Raw genomic sequence first — 20,995 nt, 5'->3', positions numbered from 1 at the left:
AGATAATACATGAGATACCCACTAATCACGCCGGGGCTGGAAGTGGAATATGAGAAGAATGGGAGCGACTATACAAATCTGGTCTCTGGTGTACACCAATTTCTCCCGAGATGTCGTCGAGGCCGATCGCCAGCGATGCGATGCTTAAGGTGCCGACAGTCCTTTCGATGATAGGCAGAGACGGCGATCCACGTATAGGAACCTCGTTCGGCGCGAGTTGCTGAATCTTGTCAGCATATATTCGGTCGCCGCGCAATGCATATGCTTACATTCTGGCTAACTGTGGAATTAGGTAGGGATGTCATCCTCCATTCGAACTTGCTGAGTGTTGTCCGCCCTTGATCAGTGGAAACAAGACGCTCACGGAACCGAGTGCGCGAATTGAGAGTGCGCAAGATGCCCAGCGTGTATAGTTTTCCCGTGAGCAGAATGAAGAAGAGATCGAGATGCCGAGCGCCGGAAAACTGTGCACGAAATGAAGATTGTACGACATACTGATACTGATACTGTACCCACCTCTCGGCGGTAAAGGCACGACGCAAGGATCATGCAAATTGTCGGTAGTGCAGCGGTCTCCCAAGTAAGAGCCATGAGACCTTTCAGGGTTTTATCCAGATAATCCAGCCCAGTCCTAGCGTTCCAGAGAAAGACCGACACTGTAAGAATCAAGTCAGATATGAGCGGATGACTATTTATCCAACACTGACTGCTACGCACACAATGTCGTCAAAGAAAGCGCGAGCACAAGAGAGCCAAATACCCAGAGTGGGAAGGCCCAGATGCTTGCGGTTAGAGGCTAGTGTAGAACACAAATATCAGATTAGAGGTCCCTAATATCTAGATATAAGATGTACTGACATCCCTATAACCAGTATGTGCTCCAATAATCTCGCCAATACGTACCGCCTGGAATGAGCCTAGTCAGTAGGCTAATTTTAGACCGAGGAGAGAAAACCTGCCAGAAAGATATTGGCGACACATGTCGCAGTAGCCAGGCCACCTAATGTGAGGAGCACCCAGTAGTTTCCCTTGGTTGCCTGAGATATTACTGTTTTTACGTCTTCTATGACAAGACGGAAATGTTTTACGAGCCTTCCAGCATCTTCGGATAAGAAACGCTTCGCAGGCCGAGCAGATCAATCCGTTTAATAGAAACTCTGACCAATGTAGCGGGCTGATCCACTGTCATCAATAAGGTATCAGACGTTTGCATTGACGCTGGGCGCCTCACTGACCCAGTGCCTGCGAATGATTACTTCAAGCCAAACCTTGTAGGTCTCGAGGGCCGTCTGCACGCTTAAAGCCAGTTCATGAATAGGGAGGCAGTATTCGAGAAGAATTGCACGCACATGGACGAAAAGATCAAGCCCGTTACGTAGAGTTTCAGACCCCATGGGTCATCAGCACATCGCGCCCAGAACTTCATTCCCTATAGCAAGATGGGCGACATTTCAACAGTAAATATATGCCAGACTCACCTGTGACAATATAACACCTTTGTGGGAATTAATACCTTCCTGCGTGGATCTGGGGCGAGGGGACATCTGCCTACCTTGAAACAGGTATTGAACGAGACCTTGTACAAGGATAGGTCCTTGTATAGCCTCATCTGGAGCGCCCAAGCTGGTGATACTCATACCGTATATGATGGATAGCGAAAAGCAAAAGTCGGACGCTGTCAGCTTGAAGTGATTTCACCTCAGGCAATTCAAAATTTGACCAGTAGTCAGCATCAAGATGCTCAAACATGGCGGTCGCATTTGATAAGGGCGACCAACGAGGCTGCTAGAGTATCGGAATGGCTGCCAATATCTGAACACTTAACAGAATGGAGCAGCATGCGTCTGCGTGTACAAGTTGCATGTGAATTAGTCGACGCAGATCCATAGATTCATAACGCTGGATAATGTACACTGCTTGATGGCATCAAAATTTCAGAATCTATTCCGAATCGGTCTGTGCTTGTATGCTTTGCTTCAGAGATTCCCATCCCTTCGGGTGTTCGCGTTCGCAGTGCTGAACAAGCTCCTCCACGCTTGCATTGACAAAAGGCTCTGGAGCTTCTTCAACAACACCCGTCAAGTGACGTGACCTGTATTCGATTGTCTCAAAAATGAAGGTGTGAGGATACATGATGACTTGGACGTACCTGCACATCCGGCACCAGCGTTTCCCGCTTGTCTCGTCCTCCTCATCATCGTCGAAACCGGCCTCGACACAATCCTGGAGGATATCAGCCTCCAAAACGTCATTCTCGGTCTCCAGACGGGGTCTTTTCGGCGCCCTCTCTTCACATTCGGCTCCGCTGTCGTGAACCAAATCGATCATCTCAACATTTATGTCATCATTGACGGGTGCAGGTATAGTGTCGATGACAACCTCTCGCTGCTCTTCTAATCCCATCCGTGAGGCTTCCTTTGATATACTTCCAATTCGAGACGATGCTGATGCCGGTCGAGAGCCGCTAGCAAAGAACGAAACTGGACTAGCTCGAGCACTTGAAGAGTGCCGGCGTTCCATTGTTGACGAGGTGATAGCCGTATCAATGGCTGGTAGAGGCGGTCTATGCCTTCCTAGGTGTTGTACCGTTGGAAATCCAGGACCTAGATAAGAAGCGGGTTAAGATACAGCACTGGATGTATGTGAAATGAAATTACCGTACGGCGACAGACGTGGGACGGCTCCATTGAGAGCTGGAACAAAGGGAGGAGGCACGACGTACGGATGTGGATTTGTCGAGGTAGGAGAAGTGATCTGCTGTAGCCGCGCAACTTCGTGCCTGAGGAATAACAATTCATTCATTCTTCGGGACATGGAAAGCTTTCATCAGACACTGAGAAAGATCACAGGCTTGGTAACTTACGTATGGTGACGTTGTGTCAGCATTGCTTGCCGATCCACCTCCAACGCCTGAATCCTTCTCTGCAGCTCATTGACGCCAGGTACAGTATGGCTACTCGATGACTCCTTCGTGAGTCGCTCATTTTGCACGCTTATCAGCTGTGCTAAACTCCGATTGTCGTCTAATAGCTTTGCATTCTCATCCCTGAGCCGAATATTCCACTCGTGAACTGCATTCATCTGTGCATAAATATCAGGATGATATCCCAGCTCTGTCAGGCAACCATTCATAGTATTCGCCATTACCCTGATGACTTTTGCTTTGAGCTCCGAGTCCTGGGTACTGAATATTTCAGAATATAAGACACGTCTTCAAACGGCACTAGTGTATTCCTACCCAGCCGAAGTGGTAGCATCAGTAATCGAGCCAGGTACCGATATCCTGCTGCCTGTATCCTGGCTCATCCTGGATGAATTTGGGAAATTAGGCCTGTGTCTGATTTATTAGTTTCTCGGTCATGGTCGCGAGAAACCCATGGCGGTACTTACGGATCACAAACTAGGCTGTGCCGCTATGCGCACAATACTTACGCATTGTCATGAAGATGAAGAGCTAAACGCGTCCTGCAAATCGCGGTCGCGGCAATCGGTCATGTGATTGGCGGCAACGCGTTTGTCGACTCTTGCCAAGGTTGTGTTCCATTTAATCATGCCCCGAGTTGTGCTTGATTCAAGGCTGGATGAGAAGATTTAATCCATCATGATCACGCCATGTGTATAGTTTGCACAGCATGATGCATAATAGGGCGCCTGATCCCATCCAAAATGCCTTCCTCGCTTACACAACTCTGCTGAATCTTCTCCACGCATGCTCGGAATTTATACGATCCGGTAACAAGCGTTAGAACTTAGTCGCATGTGCTTCTTGGACAATCACTCTGTCATGATCAAGTGCGTTCAAGACTCCGAGTTGCTATTCGAACGTATCAACAAGTTGATCTAGAACATTCTTGACCTACTGGCAAATTTTCGCTCTTACACCTTGCCGTTCACATCATCGCTAATATGTCCGATCCGTCTTGCGAACTCTGCATCACAGTCATAGTACGGAATGATAGCTAGTCAGCCATGCTTGAGAAAAATGAAGATACAGTCTTGTTCGCTAGGTCAAATAAGCATTTTCACTAACCTCCGACATGATCGCAGCAGCCATTTTCATCTGCTACCAGTCATTGGGCTAAGCAGTAAGGAACGTCTAGTCGTTCACGTTAATAATGGAGGCATTCCCTCCAGAACGGTTAGAGCCCAATGTCATTCAAACCGGCCATTCTCGAAGCCGACGCCGGGCATACAGTCAGGGCGTAAGTAGTGTGCATTAGCACAGTAGTATGATCTGTAACAGCCACCGCCGTTAGCAAGGTTCCCTTAGTCATGAGATTGGTCACACAGACCTGAGACAGTTGTCCCGTGGATACTCACAAGCCCGCTAGCGCACCCGATACCCTTTCCAAATGAACGAGGAGATACATGTACAACCGTTGAGAAAATAGGCAAGAATGACTCAGAGCGTAATCGGACATTCATTTTCGATGTCGAGAATTGGCGGCACGAAGCGACAAATCCCACGACATCGCCTTACGTGAGATCCGATCTGAAAGCCGCTGGCGCCTACAGCTCACCCGAGTCCGACGCCATCCGGCGCGCACCCGCGAAATGTATACTTAAAGCCCACGGACGGCTTTCATTCCTATTTCCCCTCCTGCTGTGCTCAATCCCCCCTGCTTTCTAGTTTCCTCACCCTTTTAGCTCCAGTGTCCATGGCTCTCCACAAGAGTCTTTCGGAGGGCGTCTCCGACCTCGCACTCCTGGATATGCTAACAGCACCGGACCTGCCTTTGCCTGCTACGAAACATGGGATTCGAAGGAGGGATTCTGACCTAGATCCACTATTGCTGGCGACCGCAGCCGCATACGGACCGCACGTCACCCGGAACCATTATGCGCACGACTTCTTTCCTGCTGTGGGCGATCCTCGAGCAGAAGGGGCTTACGACTGGACACAATGGCGCGGGGAGACGAAGCAGGACCGGAAACCTCGTCTCAAGTATGTGAGTAGGCAGGCTCCCCGGAGTCAAAGGCTGAAGGATCAGGGGTTGTTGCCGGAGGATGACAAGGAGAACGGAAAGGCGAGAGCACCTTCAGATCCTTTGCGTCGTGCAGACAACCTCCCTCCGCCGGCTTTGCACAAACGTTCTGCCCCTGCTACAGTTTCTGAGACACTGTCGTCTACCTCTTCACAATCAGGCACAGTTGCTTTGAACGATACTCCCTCAGCCTTGACCGCACCGGATCTAGATGTTAAATGCATGGCTCGCACAAGGGTGCCAACCCCGCATGGTCCAATCTTTCTCCACATTTACCATAACAACCACGACAACAAAGAGCATCTCGCCATTGTAGTTGATCCCGCTCAGTTCAGCGATGACAATTCACGGCAAATCCCTCCTATTCGCAGTCGATCACTGGATGCTGTTTGGTCTGAAAGCGAGACCGAAATGGACCGTATAACGCGAGGAGCCTACGTTGGACGACTTTCTTCTATATCGCAGACTCCATCGACGCCGTCCGAACATTCCACTATCACCCCAGAGCACATTCCTTCACCTCTCGTCCGTATTCACTCAGAGTGCTTTACGGGGGAAACCATTGGAAGTATGCGGTGTGATTGTGGTGAACAGCTGGACGAGGCCATCCGACAGATCGCACAGCCTATCATCCTACCTTCGCCGTCTTTGTCCGATCAATGCGCTACCATCCCTGGACGTGGGGCGGTCGTATATCTCCGCCAGGAGGGGCGAGGGATTGGCCTTCTTTCTAAAATCCGCGCCTACAACCTGCAAGATCTCGGGCATGATACCGTGACCGCTAACCTGATGCTCGGACATAAAGCGGACGAACGGGGATATGAGATCGCAGCCGCCATTTTGCGCGATCTGGGGCTTGGTACGGAGGTTGGCGAAGGCGTGCGGCTATTGACGAACAACCCCGACAAGGTGCAGGCGCTGGAACGAGAGGGTATCCGAATTGTTGAACGTGTTCCGATGATCCCACGGACCTGGCAGCGGAGGCAGGGCGTTGAAGTGCACGATACCCATGAAGGTGGCATCAAGAGCGGGGCGCCGCATGGCTTGACCATGATTGGTGGCGGCGAGGTGTACGGAGAGGATTTGGATAAATATCTTCGGACGAAGGTTTTGAAAATGGGGCATCTTCTATCTCTTTCAGATGCGCCTCATTCATGACGTCCACTGCCTTGTGTTAGATTGTCGTCATGCATATATATCCGGATCTATTCACACCCCTACTTATTCATTAATTTGTTATCGTGGTTACACTTTCTGAGGGTGATCTAAACACACAGTACGCGGATGTACGATGTGGGCGTTTGGGCTCTGATCCTAGAGTAGAGATGTGCGGGGTGCCAGTGTAGAACAGTAATTATGAAATGTTGTAATACCAATATGTGCAGTGAACGATCTGCATAAATTATTGCGGCATGTCGGACTCTGTGTGCTGAGCGGCACCAAGCTCATGACCAGCGCCACTTGTATGTAGCAAGGCCGACCCTCACCCATCCTGATTCCTACGCTATCTACTTGCTGAGCGATGAGCACCTTTGACCCATTGGGCTCAGTTTTCCCTACAGACGAACCTGCGTGGCACACAACCCCTCGCTCGCCAGCGACGCCTGTCTCAAACCTACCTCCATCACCGCAGCACCTTGACACGTCGCGAGCCAATGCTTTGACCGGGCCATACGGAAAAGAGCCACAGATCTATGGACAGCCCGAGCCTGGTCTCATCTCGCCGCGTATAACCACAAGCTCTAATGGGTCATCGTTTGAGAAGGCGGAGCCGTATCTCAGAGTCCGTATCACCGGGTTGGACAGGAACAGGAGAGACATCCTTGTAAGATTCGACGCACAGGCGAGTGTAGCAGTCACTCTTTACGCGTCGTGTACGCTCACATAGAAGCACCCAGACGAACCTCGCCAATTTCACTGGCTCCACTTACCGGAATGTCTCGCGATCGTATCTGGAGTTCCAGCAATTCTACGAGGCGATCATACACACGACACCTCAAACCATCATACCCGCCTTACCGCTTCCGCGGACTTCAGCTCTCACCGACGAAGAGGATGACCGGTTAGTGAGGATTATGCTCCAGAGGTGGTTGACTAGAATTTGCGAGGACCCCATTCTGATCCACGAGGAGGAGCTTCGGTCGTTCGTTGAGAGTGATTTTGGCTATCAGCCCACTCCCAATGTGCGACGCAAAGCATCGAGTGGGTTTAGTCTAATTAGGCCCCGCGTGCCCGATGAAGACGAGGAGCTTCAGCGGGCTCGGTTTGAGTTGACAAAAATGGAGGGGCAATTCTTCGAGGCCGCAAAGGCTATTGACAAACTTTCACGGGCGAGAAAAGGTGATTCCGTATGCAATGGGCGTTCCATGTAGATTCTGACCAATTCCACAGCACTCGGCTTGGATCGTGCAGAAATGGGTAATAAGCTAGTCAATGTTTCTAGCACGGAGGCCCACCCCCCGCTGGGCAATGCATTCCAGAAGATAGGAAGAGCATGGCATAGCTTGGCGGATCTTGATCAGGCGCAGAGTATAAGTGAATGTGTTATTGTCGGAGACACACTAGGTTATCAAGGGCTTAATGCCCGCTCGGCTAAGGAAACCCTACAACAGCGAACAGCTGTTTTGGAGGATTACCAGGCTGCCGTCAAGACTACGATATCGAAGCGACGCAATCTTGAGCGGTTGAAAGCCAGCGGGAACATCCGTTCGGAAAGAGTTGACGAAGCACTCGAGGAGATGGAAGAGGTATGTCTCAATCATTGCTGAAAGTTCATTCCCCTAGCTTATTTGATTTAGGCGAATAAATATGAAATAATTTTGGCGAAGCGAGCGGATGGCATTTCACAGAATCTTCATCGCGCACTGGACAGGCACAAACGTCTGGTCAAAGATGACGTGAGCGCAGCCCTAGTAGAGCATGTGCGCTCGTCTATCATGTACGAGCGGCAGCTTCTTCGCGAACTGGAGGCCCTCAAGCCGGATGTCAGCAATGCCGCGAAGAAACACATTCCCATCAAGGTCAATGGAGTGCCGCGGCCGTCATTTGTTCCCCCACTAGAGGACTTCTCTAAGCCTCCTCGTCCTGCGTCTGCTGCTCCCGGTGGTACTTTCAAAGTTCCACCCGCCGTGGGATCCGTTCCTGGCCGCGCTGCAAACGGGTCTCCGCAACCAGCCCCATTACCTGGATCTCCTGTCCCATCTTTCACGGGTGGCTTTAAGAACACACTGGCTCCCCAATCCCCAGGAGCCGGGCCGTCGTCTCCGATTCCCTCGCACGCTTCTTTCAATCCACCTTTGCATGACGGACCTCCGCTTGGTGGCCGCCTCATGGATGGCACGAAATCCATGTTTGTTAAGTCAACTTCGTCATCGTCGTCGTCCCCTACTGCCACTCTTCCACGAGCCGGTTCGCCTGCAATGCAAGGAAGAACAGCACCGGAATCACTACATGCGCCGTTTTCTGCGGTTTCACACCCCCTGGGGAATGCACCTTCGTCGCCCCTTGCGAGTACGCATATGGTGCGCTCGGTCACCGGTCCTACCGCTGTAGCTCCTGCAGGCAACCTAGACCCCCTGACAGGGCAGCCAGTGGTAGGCATGTCCCAATCTGTACGTGTGCAGCCCACGAGGCAGAGGTTGGATGCTAGAGAAGCCGCGAGCAAACTCGCGAATATGTTTTAAGGGTTTCCAGAGGATCATGTCGTCTCTGATTAGTATGAGTTACTTGACTCATCGCTGGTTGGTTCAGAGCAAATGAGGAACTTTTTTACCCTCGTGATGAGCAACTTTTACAGTATTGGCCATTCTGACCTCCAGACTCCAAGTCCGACTACGCCGTAAGTCAAATCACGTGAAAATACACTATCAAATATATCTCTGGTGCATAAGTACGATGTCCCTATGACTCGTTGCGGCATCCCGTAACCTCTCATATCTCCGTGTTCCCTCACTTTAAGCTGAGGGCCCTGCAAAAAAGGAGTGCGTGTCTTAGCCGCACTCAGCATCCAACTTGATTGTCAATTCACCTATCATAACTTCGACCCGACCATGGCCAAGAAATCGTGAGCTCGCTTCCGAAATGCACGCGGGCATCTCTCATTGAGATTGTGACCAGCTTCCGAGTAGTGGTGTTGCCTGGCGATGGCATAGGTGATTGATGTCCAAATGTCTGTTTTCAAATATCTGACATTTGGATCAGGACCTGATGTAATCGCGCAGGCGACCCGGGTGTTAGAAGTGATATCTGCAGCCTCGCCCAGCGTGGAGCTCAAATTGGAGTCGCATTTATTCGGTGGATGTGCGATTGATGAGACTGGCCAACCTCTCCCAGAATCTACACTGAAGGCATGTAAAGAGGCAGATGCGATCCTGATGGGTGCGAGTCGGATAAAATCGCTCTGTTCTGAAGAATTACTGACCCCTGCGCCAGGCTCTGTTGGTGGCCCGAAGTGGGACGTCAACAGCAAAGTCCGCCCGGAGCAGGGTCTGCTCGGTCTCCGGAAAGCCCTCGGCCTCTATGCTAACATTCGACCCGCCAACTTCGCCTCGGAGTCTCTCCTCGCGTATTCTCCCTTGAAGCCTTCAGTCGCCCAGGGTGTCGATATCATCGTTATCCGCGAGCTTATTGGTGGTGCATACTTCGGCGAGCGAAAGGAGCTGGGACCCGACGACGACAACGCGTACGATACGATGATCTACAGTATTCCTGAGGTTCAGCGCATCACTCGTGTCGCAGCTCAGATTGCCCTGTCAACCAACCCCCCGCTGCCAGTCCATTCAATCGATAAGGCCAATGTTCTTGCAAGCTCGCGTCTGTGGAGAAAGGTTGTCGTCGAGACGTTGCAGTCGGAATATCCCCAGTTGCAACTCGATCATATGTTGGTTGACTCTGCATCCATGGTCATGGTTGCAAACCCCAGGAAGCTGAATGGAGTCGTTGTGACCGAGAATCTCTTCGGGGACATGTCAGTGAATAGTCTAGTACTTCTTTTGATCTTCCCTGACTAGTTTTTCCAGTCTTTCCGATGAGGCTAGCGTCATTCCCGGTTCTCTCGGCCTGCTCCCCTCTGCATCGTTGGCCGGTGCACCGTCTGTTGCTGACGCACTGTCGCCCAACTTCCAGCCCACACCAGGTTTGTATGAGCCCATCCACGGTTCAGCTCCGGATATCGCTGGAAAAGGAATAGCGAATCCCATCGGTACTATTCTGAGCGCTGCGATGCTCCTCCGGTACTCGCTTGGGCTTGATCACTACGCACAGGCGATCGAGAATGCGGTCCGCAAAGTGCTTGACGAAAAGAGCAAAGGTGGATTTGAGCTGAGGACGGCTGATCTTGGTGGGACCGTCAAGACGACTGAGATTGGAGACAAGATCGTCGAGGTGCTCAAGGAGTTGCTGTAGAAGATTGGTGAAATTTTTGAATATTATACAATCAGATTAGGATGTAGTTGAATATAAAATGTATCACTATCTCTTCTGGGAGCATTAGCTCACAATGCATTCAAACGGCAAAGGTGTGTAAGTATTGCATGAATTTCAGACTCGGACGGCGCCAGGAGGGAGTCCGAGCTGAGAAAGCTCAAGGGCGATTCGGATCGGTGAATTTGATCGAGAAGCTACCACCTTTGCACGTGATAGGGGGCAGGATTTTTGATCGAGGATGAGTTGCGGCCGACACTCATGGCGAACTCAACGACACAACCAGCCTGCGAGCACCTCGTCCTCGATGCAGGGCCGCTTCTCTCATTATCTCCCCTGCGCGGACTTGCAGAAACGTACTACACAGTGCCTCAAGTGCTCGATGAGCTGAAGGACAAACGTGCACGGGAACACTTTGAACGTCTAGGTTTGTCCGCGGGGGTACAGATACAGGTGCAAGGGCCTGATCCAACATCATTGGCACACGGTGCGTAACCCAATCGCCTGGAGAGATATGTCTCATCTCCGAATAGTCATCCAGTTTGCGAAGAAGACCGGCGACTACTCAGTTCTCTCGCACGCCGATTTATGCATCCTAGCTCTCACCTATGCACTGGACACTCGAGAGAAAACTACGAGGGAGGAGAATGAGAGGAAGAAGGGTGAAGTGTGTGATTTGCAGTTTTCCTGTATACCCTTTGATGATGGAGGTTTCGCAGAATGTAGAAGCTACGCTACTACCTCCAAAATCTTCACTGGATGATCAATCCACAACAATAGATCACGGAAAAGATATAGACCACGAATCTGAGCGACATATCATGTCGGAAGATGACTCTGCGGAAGAGCCCCCAGCATCCGAAGTTTCGTCTGATAGTGAAAACGTCGAGCTTCAAAATGGTAACGAGGCAGAATTAGTGTATGAGGGTGCAGGTCCAGGCGATGATCAATCAAGAGAACCCCTCGATGTTGAGTTACATCGAATATCGAACGAATCGTCGCACCAGCACTCGCCGGCTATTCAAGACGTCTCATCGCCATCTGACGGCCCCAATCCGACAAATGAACCAGTGGACAACCCACCACTTTATGATGACCCATCGGACTCCGATGATGGCGAAGGCGAGTGGATTACGCCTTCCAATGTCGCTCTGCACAAATCCCGTGCCCTCGATCTCCTGCCTTCCGCAACGGGCTCCAAAGGGAAGAGAAAACAGGAGAAGATCCCAGTTGGATGTATGACAGCAGATTTTGCTATGCAGAACGTGCTGTTACAAATGAAGCTGGGGTTGGTCAGCGTGGATGGAAAGCGCATTCAGCGAGTAAAAAGCTGGGTACTAAGGTGCCATGCTTGCTTCAAGTATGTATCAACCCGCTTGGCGTGTACTGATCACTCATGGCTTCACATGTGGCAGAATCTGTAAAGACTCTTCGCGCAAGTTCTGCCCGTCGTGCGGGAATCCGTCTCTACTGCGCGCTTCTGTTACCATCTCCTCACCGGACGCAGGCCCGGACACTCCCGCAATGCAAGTACACCTAAAAAAGAACTTCCAATACAAGACCCGTGGTACAATCTACTCGATCCCTGCCCCGAAGCCAGGGTCCGCCAGGACCGGGCCCGGGGAGGGTTTAGTATTGCGAGAAGATCAACTGGCGTGGGTGCGCGCTAAGAAGCGTGCGGATGGGAAGCGCGAACGAGAGGAGCGCCGGATGCTAACAGCAGCGAGCGAAAGAGCAGGGTCTGGTGCGGCTGGCACAGTGGTGAGCAGCTGGATGGACCCTGATTGGGTGCCGGAGATCATGAGCGCAGGTGTGAGTGGCAAGGGGAGAAGCGTTAGGAGCCGGGGTATGGACGGCGACATGCCCGTCGTTGGATATGGAAAGAAAAATCCAAACGAGAGAAGAAGGAAGTAGAGTACCTATATTCGCCTAGTCGCGACTCCTGGTCATCATACTGGAATACATGTCGTGTGTAGAGGTTGTTACAGCGAGTGCGTGTTCGTACCGCGATTGTAGTTGTACAGTGCAGCTTGACGCCTTCTACGTGGCGAGGCTCCTGCTCATGAAACGCCTCTTCTGGAACGACATCCACCATTTGCTGGGCTTACCAGACCCATCTGCATACAAGATTTCTACGAGGCGGGCTGCAAGCTCTTGCCGCACTTGCACAAGATATGTTCGGAGATAATCTGGAATTATATCAGTCAACCCTAAAGAACCCCTTACGTGATACCAATTGGGATACTTACCGGCATCTGCCCTGCTCCCTGGAGGCGCATAGTGCGAGTTGAGCGCGAACGTAGCATCACCGGGGACCGGGAAGTTGTCTACGGCAAGAGTGTTCAGCGATTTGGTTGCCTCGATTTTACTGGGCACCGTGCGAGACGTGCCGATCTTGGCAAGACAGTCAGACACAAAGAGGATGATGACGATGAGGAGGCGGTCAGCGGGGCCTTTGATCTCGAAGTTGCGGAAGAGGGAGTTGGCTCGGAAAAGATCGAGTGTTTCGTCAATTATGTCAGCCTGAGAAGGTTCCGCTAGCAGCATAAGAATTAGAATGGTGGATATGTGGTGTGGGATGAATGGTGCGTACCCTGTGGTGCTGGGCCACGGAACTTGCTCTTGATGGGTAGGATGGACATGTTCCCTACTTGGCGAACATCGGGCTCTTCGTTGAGGGCTGAATGATAGGCCTATGGAACTGTGTTCAGTCCCCTGCATCGGGAAGATAACAAGCAGCACTCACTGGCATGATGTGTCAATATACGTCGAATGCGCTGCCGGCGACACACTGCACAACGGGGAGAGGCCGGCAGACTCCGGGCCACGCAGTATGCGCTCACGTGACAGGCGCGATATTCATTCGCGAATCGCCGATGCGGGAGTGATGCATTGCGTCGTCAGTGTCACCTTGGCCAGAGCTCGGCAGCCTTGTAACTGTGGCCCCTGCTTATCCTCTTCCCCATTACTTGCGTCGCGTGCTTTACCTATCGCCTACCTCTGGATCACTTGTTACGGAAAAGTAATCCAGTATGTCTGAATTGTCATATACGAACGGTCAAGACGATTCGGAGGCATTTCATTTGGGGACCGGCGCGCGCCGTCATCCCTCTCCCGACACAGTCACTAGTGTGTTTGGCCTTTCAGCTTTTCGATATTTCCTTGACTACCATTTTCCAGGTCTGATTAGGCGTGTCCGGGCACTTACGCTTCGACTACTCCCCGTTGAAGTCCCTCCGGAGAATATCGCCGATCCTACCAGTCGGGTTATCACGTCCCAAGTCGTCGACGCGTATGTCGCTGCCGCCGGCGACTTCACAGATGTTGTAAGAAGATTTAAAGTGTGATCTCTAATGTAGTAAGCATTGGTACCGTAGTTGCCATACTGTTTGCTGCAAGCGCGAAAGGAGTTCTTGTGGGATGCCACCAACAATCCAGCAGATTGGGGCGAGAATCATGGCAGAGGCATGTTTGTTCTGCTTGCAGGATCTGCATATCTGAATTCTCATCGCACATCCGCCTTCCTGAAGCTGTCGCCTGTGAAGTCCTAGCTCGCCGAGTAGTCCATCAGGCACCTTCCGACAAGGTCGTGCCTATGCTATCGACGCGCTTCAGACACAAAGAAATTGACGATGATTACAGCGAGAAATCGAGTGCTCTCGAAGCTGCATTTGATTCACATTGGTAAGTGCCCAGATTTAGAGACCCAGACCAGAGCTGTATGTATTGATGCTCCCAGCACGATCTTCTTATCATCGACAGAAGCCCAGGATGGTAATGATTCAATTTATGCACTCTATTTACAGAACTTCTGCTGATTCTTGATAGTGGTCAATTATTTATGGCGAGGTCAGCTCGTGCAAAAACACGGGGACGATCACGATGTCGATTGTACGTCCATGAATTTCGTATAGATACGCCAAAATCATTCATTACAATTAGTCGTCCCATACAAGGAGTATGGATATCATGGATTCTGGGTTCATTTCGACCCCGGCCGCCTTTCTGTTCCCAGGTGAGCCCAACACATGTCGAGTTAATTAGATGACATCTAGCCTAATTATCTGTACCGCAGATACCAAAACATCTTCCGTATTTTAGTGTGGATTTTCTTCCTAATCACATACTCACAAGCAGGTATGTTGTGTGGTGCAATGATGAATTAACACACTGACCTACGATCCAGTGCGCGAGCCTCTGGACAAGTTGAACCCCGACCATTCTGCGCTGGACATATGGGAAATTTTCTTATATGTGCTAGCACTGTCGCTCTCCTTTGAAGGTTAGGGTCCACTCATGTGCCTATTCTGCATCTCTGAATTGCGAGTTCGTCTAGACATACACAAGGTAAATGCAAGCCATCCCTTTTCCAGTCTACAACATCAGATTCTTTCTCCACATAGGTCTACAAATTATTTCTATTTGTCTCCTGGCGCTCGCTCGGCTTTTGGGATGTTGTATCAACTATCACCGATTCACTTCTCGTTGCGGCGTTCGTTCTCCGCGTGATGGGCATTGCGTCGTCCGCGCCGAATGACGTGATCTTGCGCACGCGGAGCTTTCAATGCCTCAGTTTCGTCGCGCCTCTGATCTGGTGAGCCTCGTCTAGGACATGTTGTGTCTGTTCACTAGTCGTGTCTCATACTTTGGGGATACTTGCACAGGATGAGTGAGTGCTCATGTCTTTTGGATCCGCAATATTGAGCTGAACTTCGAACAGAGCTGGTCCCGGTGTTTGACGGATTCCAGTTGGTCATGCATCTGCATCTGCAACTTTGCATGCTAATTATTTGGGCTTGAAGACCAGTTGGGACGATGCAAATCTGCGTCGCACGCATGCTGAAGGAATCTGGGATATTTTTCGGGGTGAGAGAGTAGCCCGAGCCCCCAAGTCTCGACTTGCTCATAGTCTATCACCGTTACTTCCAATTAGCTGCTGGCTATCCTGGGAGTTGGCTTTATGCAAGGCCTTTATGCTCTAGATGCGGCGGATGGGCAAAGTGATCATCCATATGAGGTCAGCAGTGCGTGTTGCATGGTCTTTTTACACTGATTTTGAGCCACATCCCAGGTCATTCATGCGTTAATTCAGGCATTGCTTCAGTACGCATAGTATCGTCTTTAATATCGTCGATTACAACTAACCATATTCTCTTGTCGACGTAAGGTCGCCGAATTATGACATGTTTTCAGCGAGGTATACCTTTTGTCTACCTTTACTAGTGGCATCTACTAATGTGTATCATGTCAGTTCTTCTGGTCAAATCTTGTTCTATTTGTGCGTCGTCCAAATAAGCTTAATGAGATCTACAAACCAAACTCAATGTGTAGCTGGAACGTCGCGACGGCGGTGATTCTTCTAAACGTCCTCATCTCTCTCTTTTCCTCTGCGTACGATGATGTCAGTGGCTGATCGAGCTATCCTACAAGTTTTAGTTGGACTAAATCATGGATCGTTAGGTCGTAGGCGACGCTGCCGCGGAATATCTTACCTACTTTGCTGGAAAAGTGGGCGGTATGATCAGAGCTCCGGATGACTACGTCTATCCTGCCCCGTTCAATCTCGTCGAGATCTTCTTTGTCGCTCCGCTTGAGTAAGTTGACTTCGTTCTGCACTGAGCTTCGTATATTGTTCTGATAGTGTCACCTAGATCTTGCGTGAGTACAGAGACCTATGCCAAGGCAAGCCTCCTATTTTCCAGTCTTGGAAAGCCACTTGTTTAAAAACACTGCACTGCGTTGCAGATCAATCGCTACGTTATGCTCGTGTTGTTTTTTATTCCCCTGTCGGGTATCGCACTCTATGAGGCCGAGCTAGAGCCGTCGAAGAATAGGTGGATTAAGGATTGGTTTAGCCACCCGGACGAGGGCGGGGAGCCTACACCGGAATTCGAGAATCCTGACGTACATCCCGATGACGCTGCCCGCGGGCTCGAAATTAGTAAAGTTTCCTTCGATAAACTCGTGCAAGCTTTCCCGGACACCACACACGTAGGTGCCGGTACCTTCCTTGTTGATAATTTACCTATATAATTTCGCAGTCGAGCGAAGCGGTGTTAGTGGCGGAGATAAGGCAGCTGAAGGACCAAATGGAGGAGCTGAAACAGTTGTTGATCAACAAGTCATGACGGCTGCAAGCTCTAGCTGAGACAATGTTTTTTGGTTATGTGGATTCCAAGACTCCTGGATTATTCGAAGTATAACTATAGCGCTACAGATATGTACAGTATAGTTTTGCAAATGAATTATAAACCTGACATTGTCGATGCTTACTCGAGTTGATTCATTTGCTGTGGGTTCGGTTCTCGCACGAGCTTTGTTAAGATACCCATCGAGCGGATGAAGAACGGTCGGATCTCGTTGATTTCCATGGAGGACAGATTTGGAAGCTAACCGCGAGGCACAGAAGAGGGTTAATAGATCAAAGACTGCCAGCAGTGAGATTGTGTATATGCATACGCTGAGTTCGCTGTGGTCGAGGACGGATAGACCATCCCTGCTCTTGGCCTGTCGCGCTTCGCGGATGTCCTGCAGCAGTGAGCGAATTTTGTCTGGGTTAGATACATCGTCGGATGCACTGTATTTGTGTGAGTAGTCTGAACCGGATCAGTTATTTGAGCACATACACATCCAGCAGGACTTTGGCGATCTCAGCAAAACGAAAAGGCAACTCGCTGAATTCAGGCACGCTAGTTTCTCTGTTCAGTCGTTCCTGTAGAAATTCTAGATGTACGGTGAATGAATCTACAATAGAATAGCAGAGAGCATACACACCTACGTTGAGCCAATCCGGCGGGACGATGTGGCACTTCTTTTTCAGCTTGAGATTTGTGGCCATCCAGATCGGCACTTTGCATTTTGTTGGTGGGCGGAGAGGACCGTACGCGCCCTTGAATAATCATGTCAGATAGTGTTTCTCGTCCGAGCTAGTGCGCCGAGTTTACTGTACAGAGATGAATGCGGTACGTTCCATTGCAACGAGAGGCACAATCTCGACCAGCTGTTCAGATGCAATGAGTTCAAGCTCGGCGGGTGTGACAGATATTCGCAAGGGAGGGGGAAGGGCCATGATGGGTCTGAGTCAATGGACTAGCCCTCGATGCTCGAGTAGTACTAGTAGTACCGAGTTCTTCGCATTGGCCCATCGGGGTCACGTGGAAAGACGCGTCGCGCGTTCAACGCGCGTTTTGAGCTCCTCCCGAGTTCCCTAGTCTACCTTCGCCGCTGTGTTGCTCGCCTATCTTCATCCAATCCTATTATATTATCCGGTCAAAATTGAGGAAATATGCTCAGCACTCGTACAAAACAGGTATATGCCTACGGACGACGAGCGCATCGCATCGTTAACGCATCGGACGAGCGGGAACAAGTGAAAAAGAGCGACACTGCGAAGAACGGCCCCGAGCAGGTTTCGTCTGTCTCACCTTCCCGCCCAGTCAATCGCAGAAAGAAACATGCTTTCTCCGCTCTCTCGGACTCACCAGGGATCTCCAGGAAGCTTGCCTCGCCCTTTGGGAAGAGATTGCGCAAGTCACCTAAAGTGGCCAAAGTCGCAGGTGTAGCAGTGAGCATGCCCGCCCGCCATCCTCTGAGTGCGGTTTCTGTCAACGTTCCGGGCTCACCTGCGGCAGCTCCTCCTGCGCGCAAGAAAAAGAAACAGACTGTCGGGAAAAGCACACCACTGAAACCTTCTTCTCCATTCATCGACGTGGACATTGTCGTGTTGGACGCACGAGGCCATCGCTTAAGCCAGGAGAGGCGAGTCTCTAGATCAGACATCCAAGTCAACAAGGTGACTGAGGCGACACGCAAAATAGTAGAGAATAGCAGATCTGCGCGACCTCCCAGCGTATTAACCATATCTCCTGATACCGACGACAAATCGTTGCTCCCTAAGCCTTCAAAACTAGGCCGGAGTAGAGCGCGTCCCATAGTCATATCTTCTGACGAGTCTGACTCTGATCAAGCAGATACCACACCAGTTGGCAAGCTACGCAGTCTTGACGCGTCCCTCAAAGAGCGCCCAGAACGTCCCACTCGGTCACAACAAGCAGGATCCAAATGTCAGCCTATCGCCCTCATACCGTCTGACTCGCCTCAACCTATACCCAAGCCACCACGCTCTCGGGAACCGGCCGCTCCGATCCCAAGAATTCGAGAAAATACCCAGCTGCCCCCACCAGCGCCCACTTTTATCCCGTGGACCTCAGAGCTCGATTATGCACACCTACGAAAGCCGATAGCACCGTACCCAGTCGCAGATCATTCAAAACGCCGACAGCTCACCCCGATCAGACGTCGTCCTGGACGTGTTCCCGGATTTCCTGCGCCGCCATCCCCACCTTCACCTACGACCCCAACCGATTTTGATCTCTCTATCGACTTTTCAAAGCTCGCCATCTCGCCCGCTACTCTTGAAGCTGTTGATGACTTTGATACGTACGCATCCCCTCCACCCCCTCATTTGCGGCCACTCCTCGAGGAATGCTCTCAAACCACACCACATGAATTTTCCGCCTTCATCGAAATGTTTCCGTTTGATGCGATCGTACGTGCTGAAGATGACGCTGAGCTGGCGCGCTTTGAGAAAATTGGCGAGGCGTCATATTCGGAGGTATTTGGTATAGGGAATGTAGTTTTGAAGATAATCCCCCTGCGGAATGAGACAAAGAATAGCGCTGAGAACGATATGGACTCCCCCGCGCCTAGCGATGCAAAAGATGTCTTGAAGGAGATCATCGTGACTCGCGCTGCAGGTGAAATGTGTGTAGGCTTCATTCAGCTCCTCCGAACGTACATCGTGCGCGGAAGGTATCCGTCATTATTACTTGATTTGTGGGACGAATACAACAAGAAGAAAGGTAGTGAGAGCATCAGGCCGGGTAAGTGGATCTCATCTGGTTGCGACGGCGGCTAAACTGATGCTTTTTCATGGAGATACCTTCAACGTATCACAGGTATATGCGATCATCGTCTTACCCAACGGCGGCCCCGACCTAGAGGCATATACTTTCCAGAACGCTTCGAAGACTGGCTGGCGGCAAGCCTGCAGTTTGTTTTGGCAAGTAACGCGTACGCTAGCTGAAGCGGAAGATCTCGTTTGCTTTGAAGTGGGTTTGATCTTGATCCTCCAGGGAGACCTCTAATCGTATACCGATAGCACCGTGATCTGCACTGGGGACAGATTCTTGTGAAAAATCTACCTATTGCTACACAACCGGCACGCCGGCCCTCTTCCAAAAAATTACCAATGGACCATATAATACATGGTGTCGAAGCCACCATCATTGATCTGGGCCTTGCTCGCATGGATACTGGAGACGGGAATGGCCTCACGACCTACTGGACCCCATTTGACGATGAAATTTTCGAGGGCGAAGGTCAGCGTCTTGCTGCCCAAACCTGCCTAATGCAACTAATTATTAGCACTATCTTCAGGGGATTATCAGTTCGACATTTATCGGCTAATGAAGACTCATAACAACAACTCATGGGAGGGCTACTGCCCGCTAACAAACGTCATGGTGTGTATTTTCTCTATCGCATGCCGCGGGTGTTCACGAGGCACGATTAGTGGTTGCACTATCTTTCCCTGAAATTCCTGCATTCCAAACGTCTGCGACCACCGGCTGCCTCGCGGAAGAGCGTCGCAGCGTCAAATCCCTCCACATTCACCGAGCGAGAATGCTACGAATGTCTCCGTGAGGTCGAGGCGATCCTGGGCCAGCGTGTGGCTGCTTGCAAGCCTCCTGTTGAGCGTAAGGGTAGAAGAAAGACGCAAGCTTCCGCGAAAGCAACCCTGTCTTTAGGACCGAAGAATGCAGGAGATGTTCTACGGATGGCTGTGGACAGGCAATGGGTTAGATGATACCATAGGCACTAGATTTCTTTCTGTTCCTTTTTTCCTTGGACATTTCTTGTGATAGAGAAGCACTGTTCTACCATGTCGGATACCCTTGTTATTGTGTCAACCTCTACCTAGTATGGATAACGAGCATGTAATTGTTGTATTCATTGCGAAAGCGGAGTTGCAAAGCTAGTCAGCGTATCTAGTATGGCTACAATCCCGGATCTCATCCACCACAAATAATATCTCCTGGCAAGATCCAACTCGTATCACGGTAGACATGGGGAAGCGAAGATCGAATAGGTAGCAATGTGGTCGATAGGCACGAATTACAGGTCGGGAGAAGAAGTACAACAGAGGAAATAAAATATGGGCATGTCGATGGAAGTGCGAATACAGGTACAAGTGGCGTGTGGAACCCGTGAAATATATATGCAGCGAAGACACCGAAATATCACACCTGGAGAATGCCCCCCTGGAGTAGGACACGGGCTGTTGTTGAAGATAGCCGTTCGACTACGTTCCTAGCGTACAGACTTCACGACCTTCCTCGACTCTCGCCTGCTGGGAGCAGCTTTGGACCCCCTGGTTTTTATTGGGGAGGTCCGTTTGGAGCTGGATTCTTGTCTTGATGAGCTCGCCCGAGAGACTGCACGACCTCGTGTGGAGGAGCGTGCAGTGGTCGTCCGATCGCGCAGGTTATAGCGCGAAGTTCGACTTTCTGGAGGTATATCTGTCGGTG

The 20,995-nt window shown here is 50.8% G+C and overlaps 10 protein-coding genes across 10 annotated transcripts; 6 read left to right on the top strand and 4 right to left on the bottom strand.

Annotated features, from left to right (window-relative positions):
• Nucleotides 1-25: 25 nt before the first annotated feature.
• FIBRA_02710 (uncharacterized protein) lies at nt 26-1,637 on the bottom strand (the record flags this gene model as incomplete). Its single annotated transcript, XM_012324564.1, has 8 exons — nt 26-220; nt 270-464; nt 517-656; nt 718-796; nt 859-906; nt 1,236-1,296; nt 1,350-1,429; nt 1,479-1,637. 8 exons carry the CDS (start codon nt 1,635-1,637, stop codon nt 26-28), a joined length of 957 nt encoding a protein of 318 aa, XP_012179954.1.
• A 304-nt stretch (nt 1,638-1,941) lies between these two features.
• Nucleotides 1,942-3,306, bottom strand: FIBRA_02709 (uncharacterized protein; the record flags this gene model as incomplete). The annotated part of the gene is made up of 4 exons (XM_012324563.1): nt 1,942-2,603; nt 2,658-2,803; nt 2,864-3,184; nt 3,239-3,306. 4 exons carry the CDS (start codon nt 3,304-3,306, stop codon nt 1,942-1,944), a joined length of 1,197 nt encoding a protein of 398 aa, XP_012179953.1.
• Nucleotides 3,307-4,658: 1,352 nt separating this feature from the next.
• FIBRA_02708 (uncharacterized protein) lies at nt 4,659-6,143 on the top strand (the record flags this gene model as incomplete). The annotated part of the gene is made up of 1 exon (XM_012324562.1): nt 4,659-6,143. The coding sequence occupies one exon, from the start codon at nt 4,659-4,661 to the stop codon at nt 6,141-6,143; it is 1,485 nt and encodes a 494-aa protein (XP_012179952.1).
• Nucleotides 6,144-6,507: 364 nt separating this feature from the next.
• Nucleotides 6,508-8,668, top strand: FIBRA_02707 (uncharacterized protein; the record flags this gene model as incomplete). The annotated part of the gene is made up of 4 exons (XM_012324561.1): nt 6,508-6,810; nt 6,884-7,325; nt 7,377-7,732; nt 7,784-8,668. The coding sequence occupies 4 exons, from the start codon at nt 6,508-6,510 to the stop codon at nt 8,666-8,668; spliced, it is 1,986 nt and encodes a 661-aa protein (XP_012179951.1).
• Nucleotides 8,669-9,034: 366 nt separating this feature from the next.
• On the top strand, nt 9,035-10,388 carry FIBRA_02706 (uncharacterized protein; the record flags this gene model as incomplete). Its single annotated transcript, XM_012324560.1, has 5 exons — nt 9,035-9,048; nt 9,102-9,136; nt 9,186-9,362; nt 9,417-9,951; nt 10,004-10,388. The coding sequence occupies 5 exons, from the start codon at nt 9,035-9,037 to the stop codon at nt 10,386-10,388; spliced, it is 1,146 nt and encodes a 381-aa protein (XP_012179950.1).
• Nucleotides 10,389-10,667: 279 nt separating this feature from the next.
• Nucleotides 10,668-12,320, top strand: FIBRA_02705 (uncharacterized protein; the record flags this gene model as incomplete). Its single annotated transcript, XM_012324559.1, has 4 exons — nt 10,668-10,893; nt 10,940-11,073; nt 11,126-11,766; nt 11,822-12,320. 4 exons carry the CDS (start codon nt 10,668-10,670, stop codon nt 12,318-12,320), a joined length of 1,500 nt encoding a protein of 499 aa, XP_012179949.1.
• Nucleotides 12,321-12,446: 126 nt separating this feature from the next.
• FIBRA_02704 (uncharacterized protein) lies at nt 12,447-13,158 on the bottom strand (the record flags this gene model as incomplete). The annotated part of the gene is made up of 4 exons (XM_012324558.1): nt 12,447-12,595; nt 12,656-12,943; nt 13,000-13,099; nt 13,153-13,158. The coding sequence occupies 4 exons, from the start codon at nt 13,156-13,158 to the stop codon at nt 12,447-12,449; spliced, it is 543 nt and encodes a 180-aa protein (XP_012179948.1).
• A 280-nt stretch (nt 13,159-13,438) lies between these two features.
• Nucleotides 13,439-16,534, top strand: FIBRA_02703 (uncharacterized protein; the record flags this gene model as incomplete). Its single annotated transcript, XM_012324557.1, has 22 exons — nt 13,439-13,732; nt 13,784-13,945; nt 13,978-14,090; nt 14,146-14,180; nt 14,235-14,297; nt 14,349-14,421; nt 14,482-14,543; nt 14,593-14,688; nt 14,743-14,753; nt 14,810-14,983; nt 15,039-15,075; nt 15,127-15,154; nt 15,209-15,272; nt 15,340-15,423; nt 15,478-15,509; nt 15,574-15,603; nt 15,658-15,684; nt 15,738-15,807; nt 15,867-16,000; nt 16,058-16,064; nt 16,152-16,397; nt 16,448-16,534. 22 exons carry the CDS (start codon nt 13,439-13,441, stop codon nt 16,532-16,534), a joined length of 1,929 nt encoding a protein of 642 aa, XP_012179947.1.
• A 141-nt stretch (nt 16,535-16,675) lies between these two features.
• FIBRA_02702 (uncharacterized protein) lies at nt 16,676-17,475 on the bottom strand (the record flags this gene model as incomplete). Its single annotated transcript, XM_012324556.1, has 5 exons — nt 16,676-16,795; nt 16,866-16,983; nt 17,033-17,129; nt 17,181-17,295; nt 17,356-17,475. 5 exons carry the CDS (start codon nt 17,473-17,475, stop codon nt 16,676-16,678), a joined length of 570 nt encoding a protein of 189 aa, XP_012179946.1.
• A 216-nt stretch (nt 17,476-17,691) lies between these two features.
• FIBRA_02701 (uncharacterized protein) lies at nt 17,692-20,274 on the top strand (the record flags this gene model as incomplete). Its single annotated transcript, XM_012324555.1, has 5 exons — nt 17,692-19,288; nt 19,344-19,516; nt 19,567-19,786; nt 19,845-19,930; nt 19,981-20,274. 5 exons carry the CDS (start codon nt 17,692-17,694, stop codon nt 20,272-20,274), a joined length of 2,370 nt encoding a protein of 789 aa, XP_012179945.1.
• Nucleotides 20,275-20,995: the final 721 nt, after the last annotated feature.

Source organism: Fibroporia radiculosa, assembly GCF_000313525.1.
Source record: "Fibroporia radiculosa TFFH 294 genomic supercontigs, scaffold1402, whole genome shotgun sequence".
Lineage (NCBI taxonomy): Eukaryota > Fungi > Basidiomycota > Agaricomycetes > Polyporales > Fibroporiaceae > Fibroporia > Fibroporia radiculosa.
The sequence above is the reverse complement of the archived record's forward strand: the minus strand, read 5'-3'. Positions and strand labels throughout refer to the sequence as shown.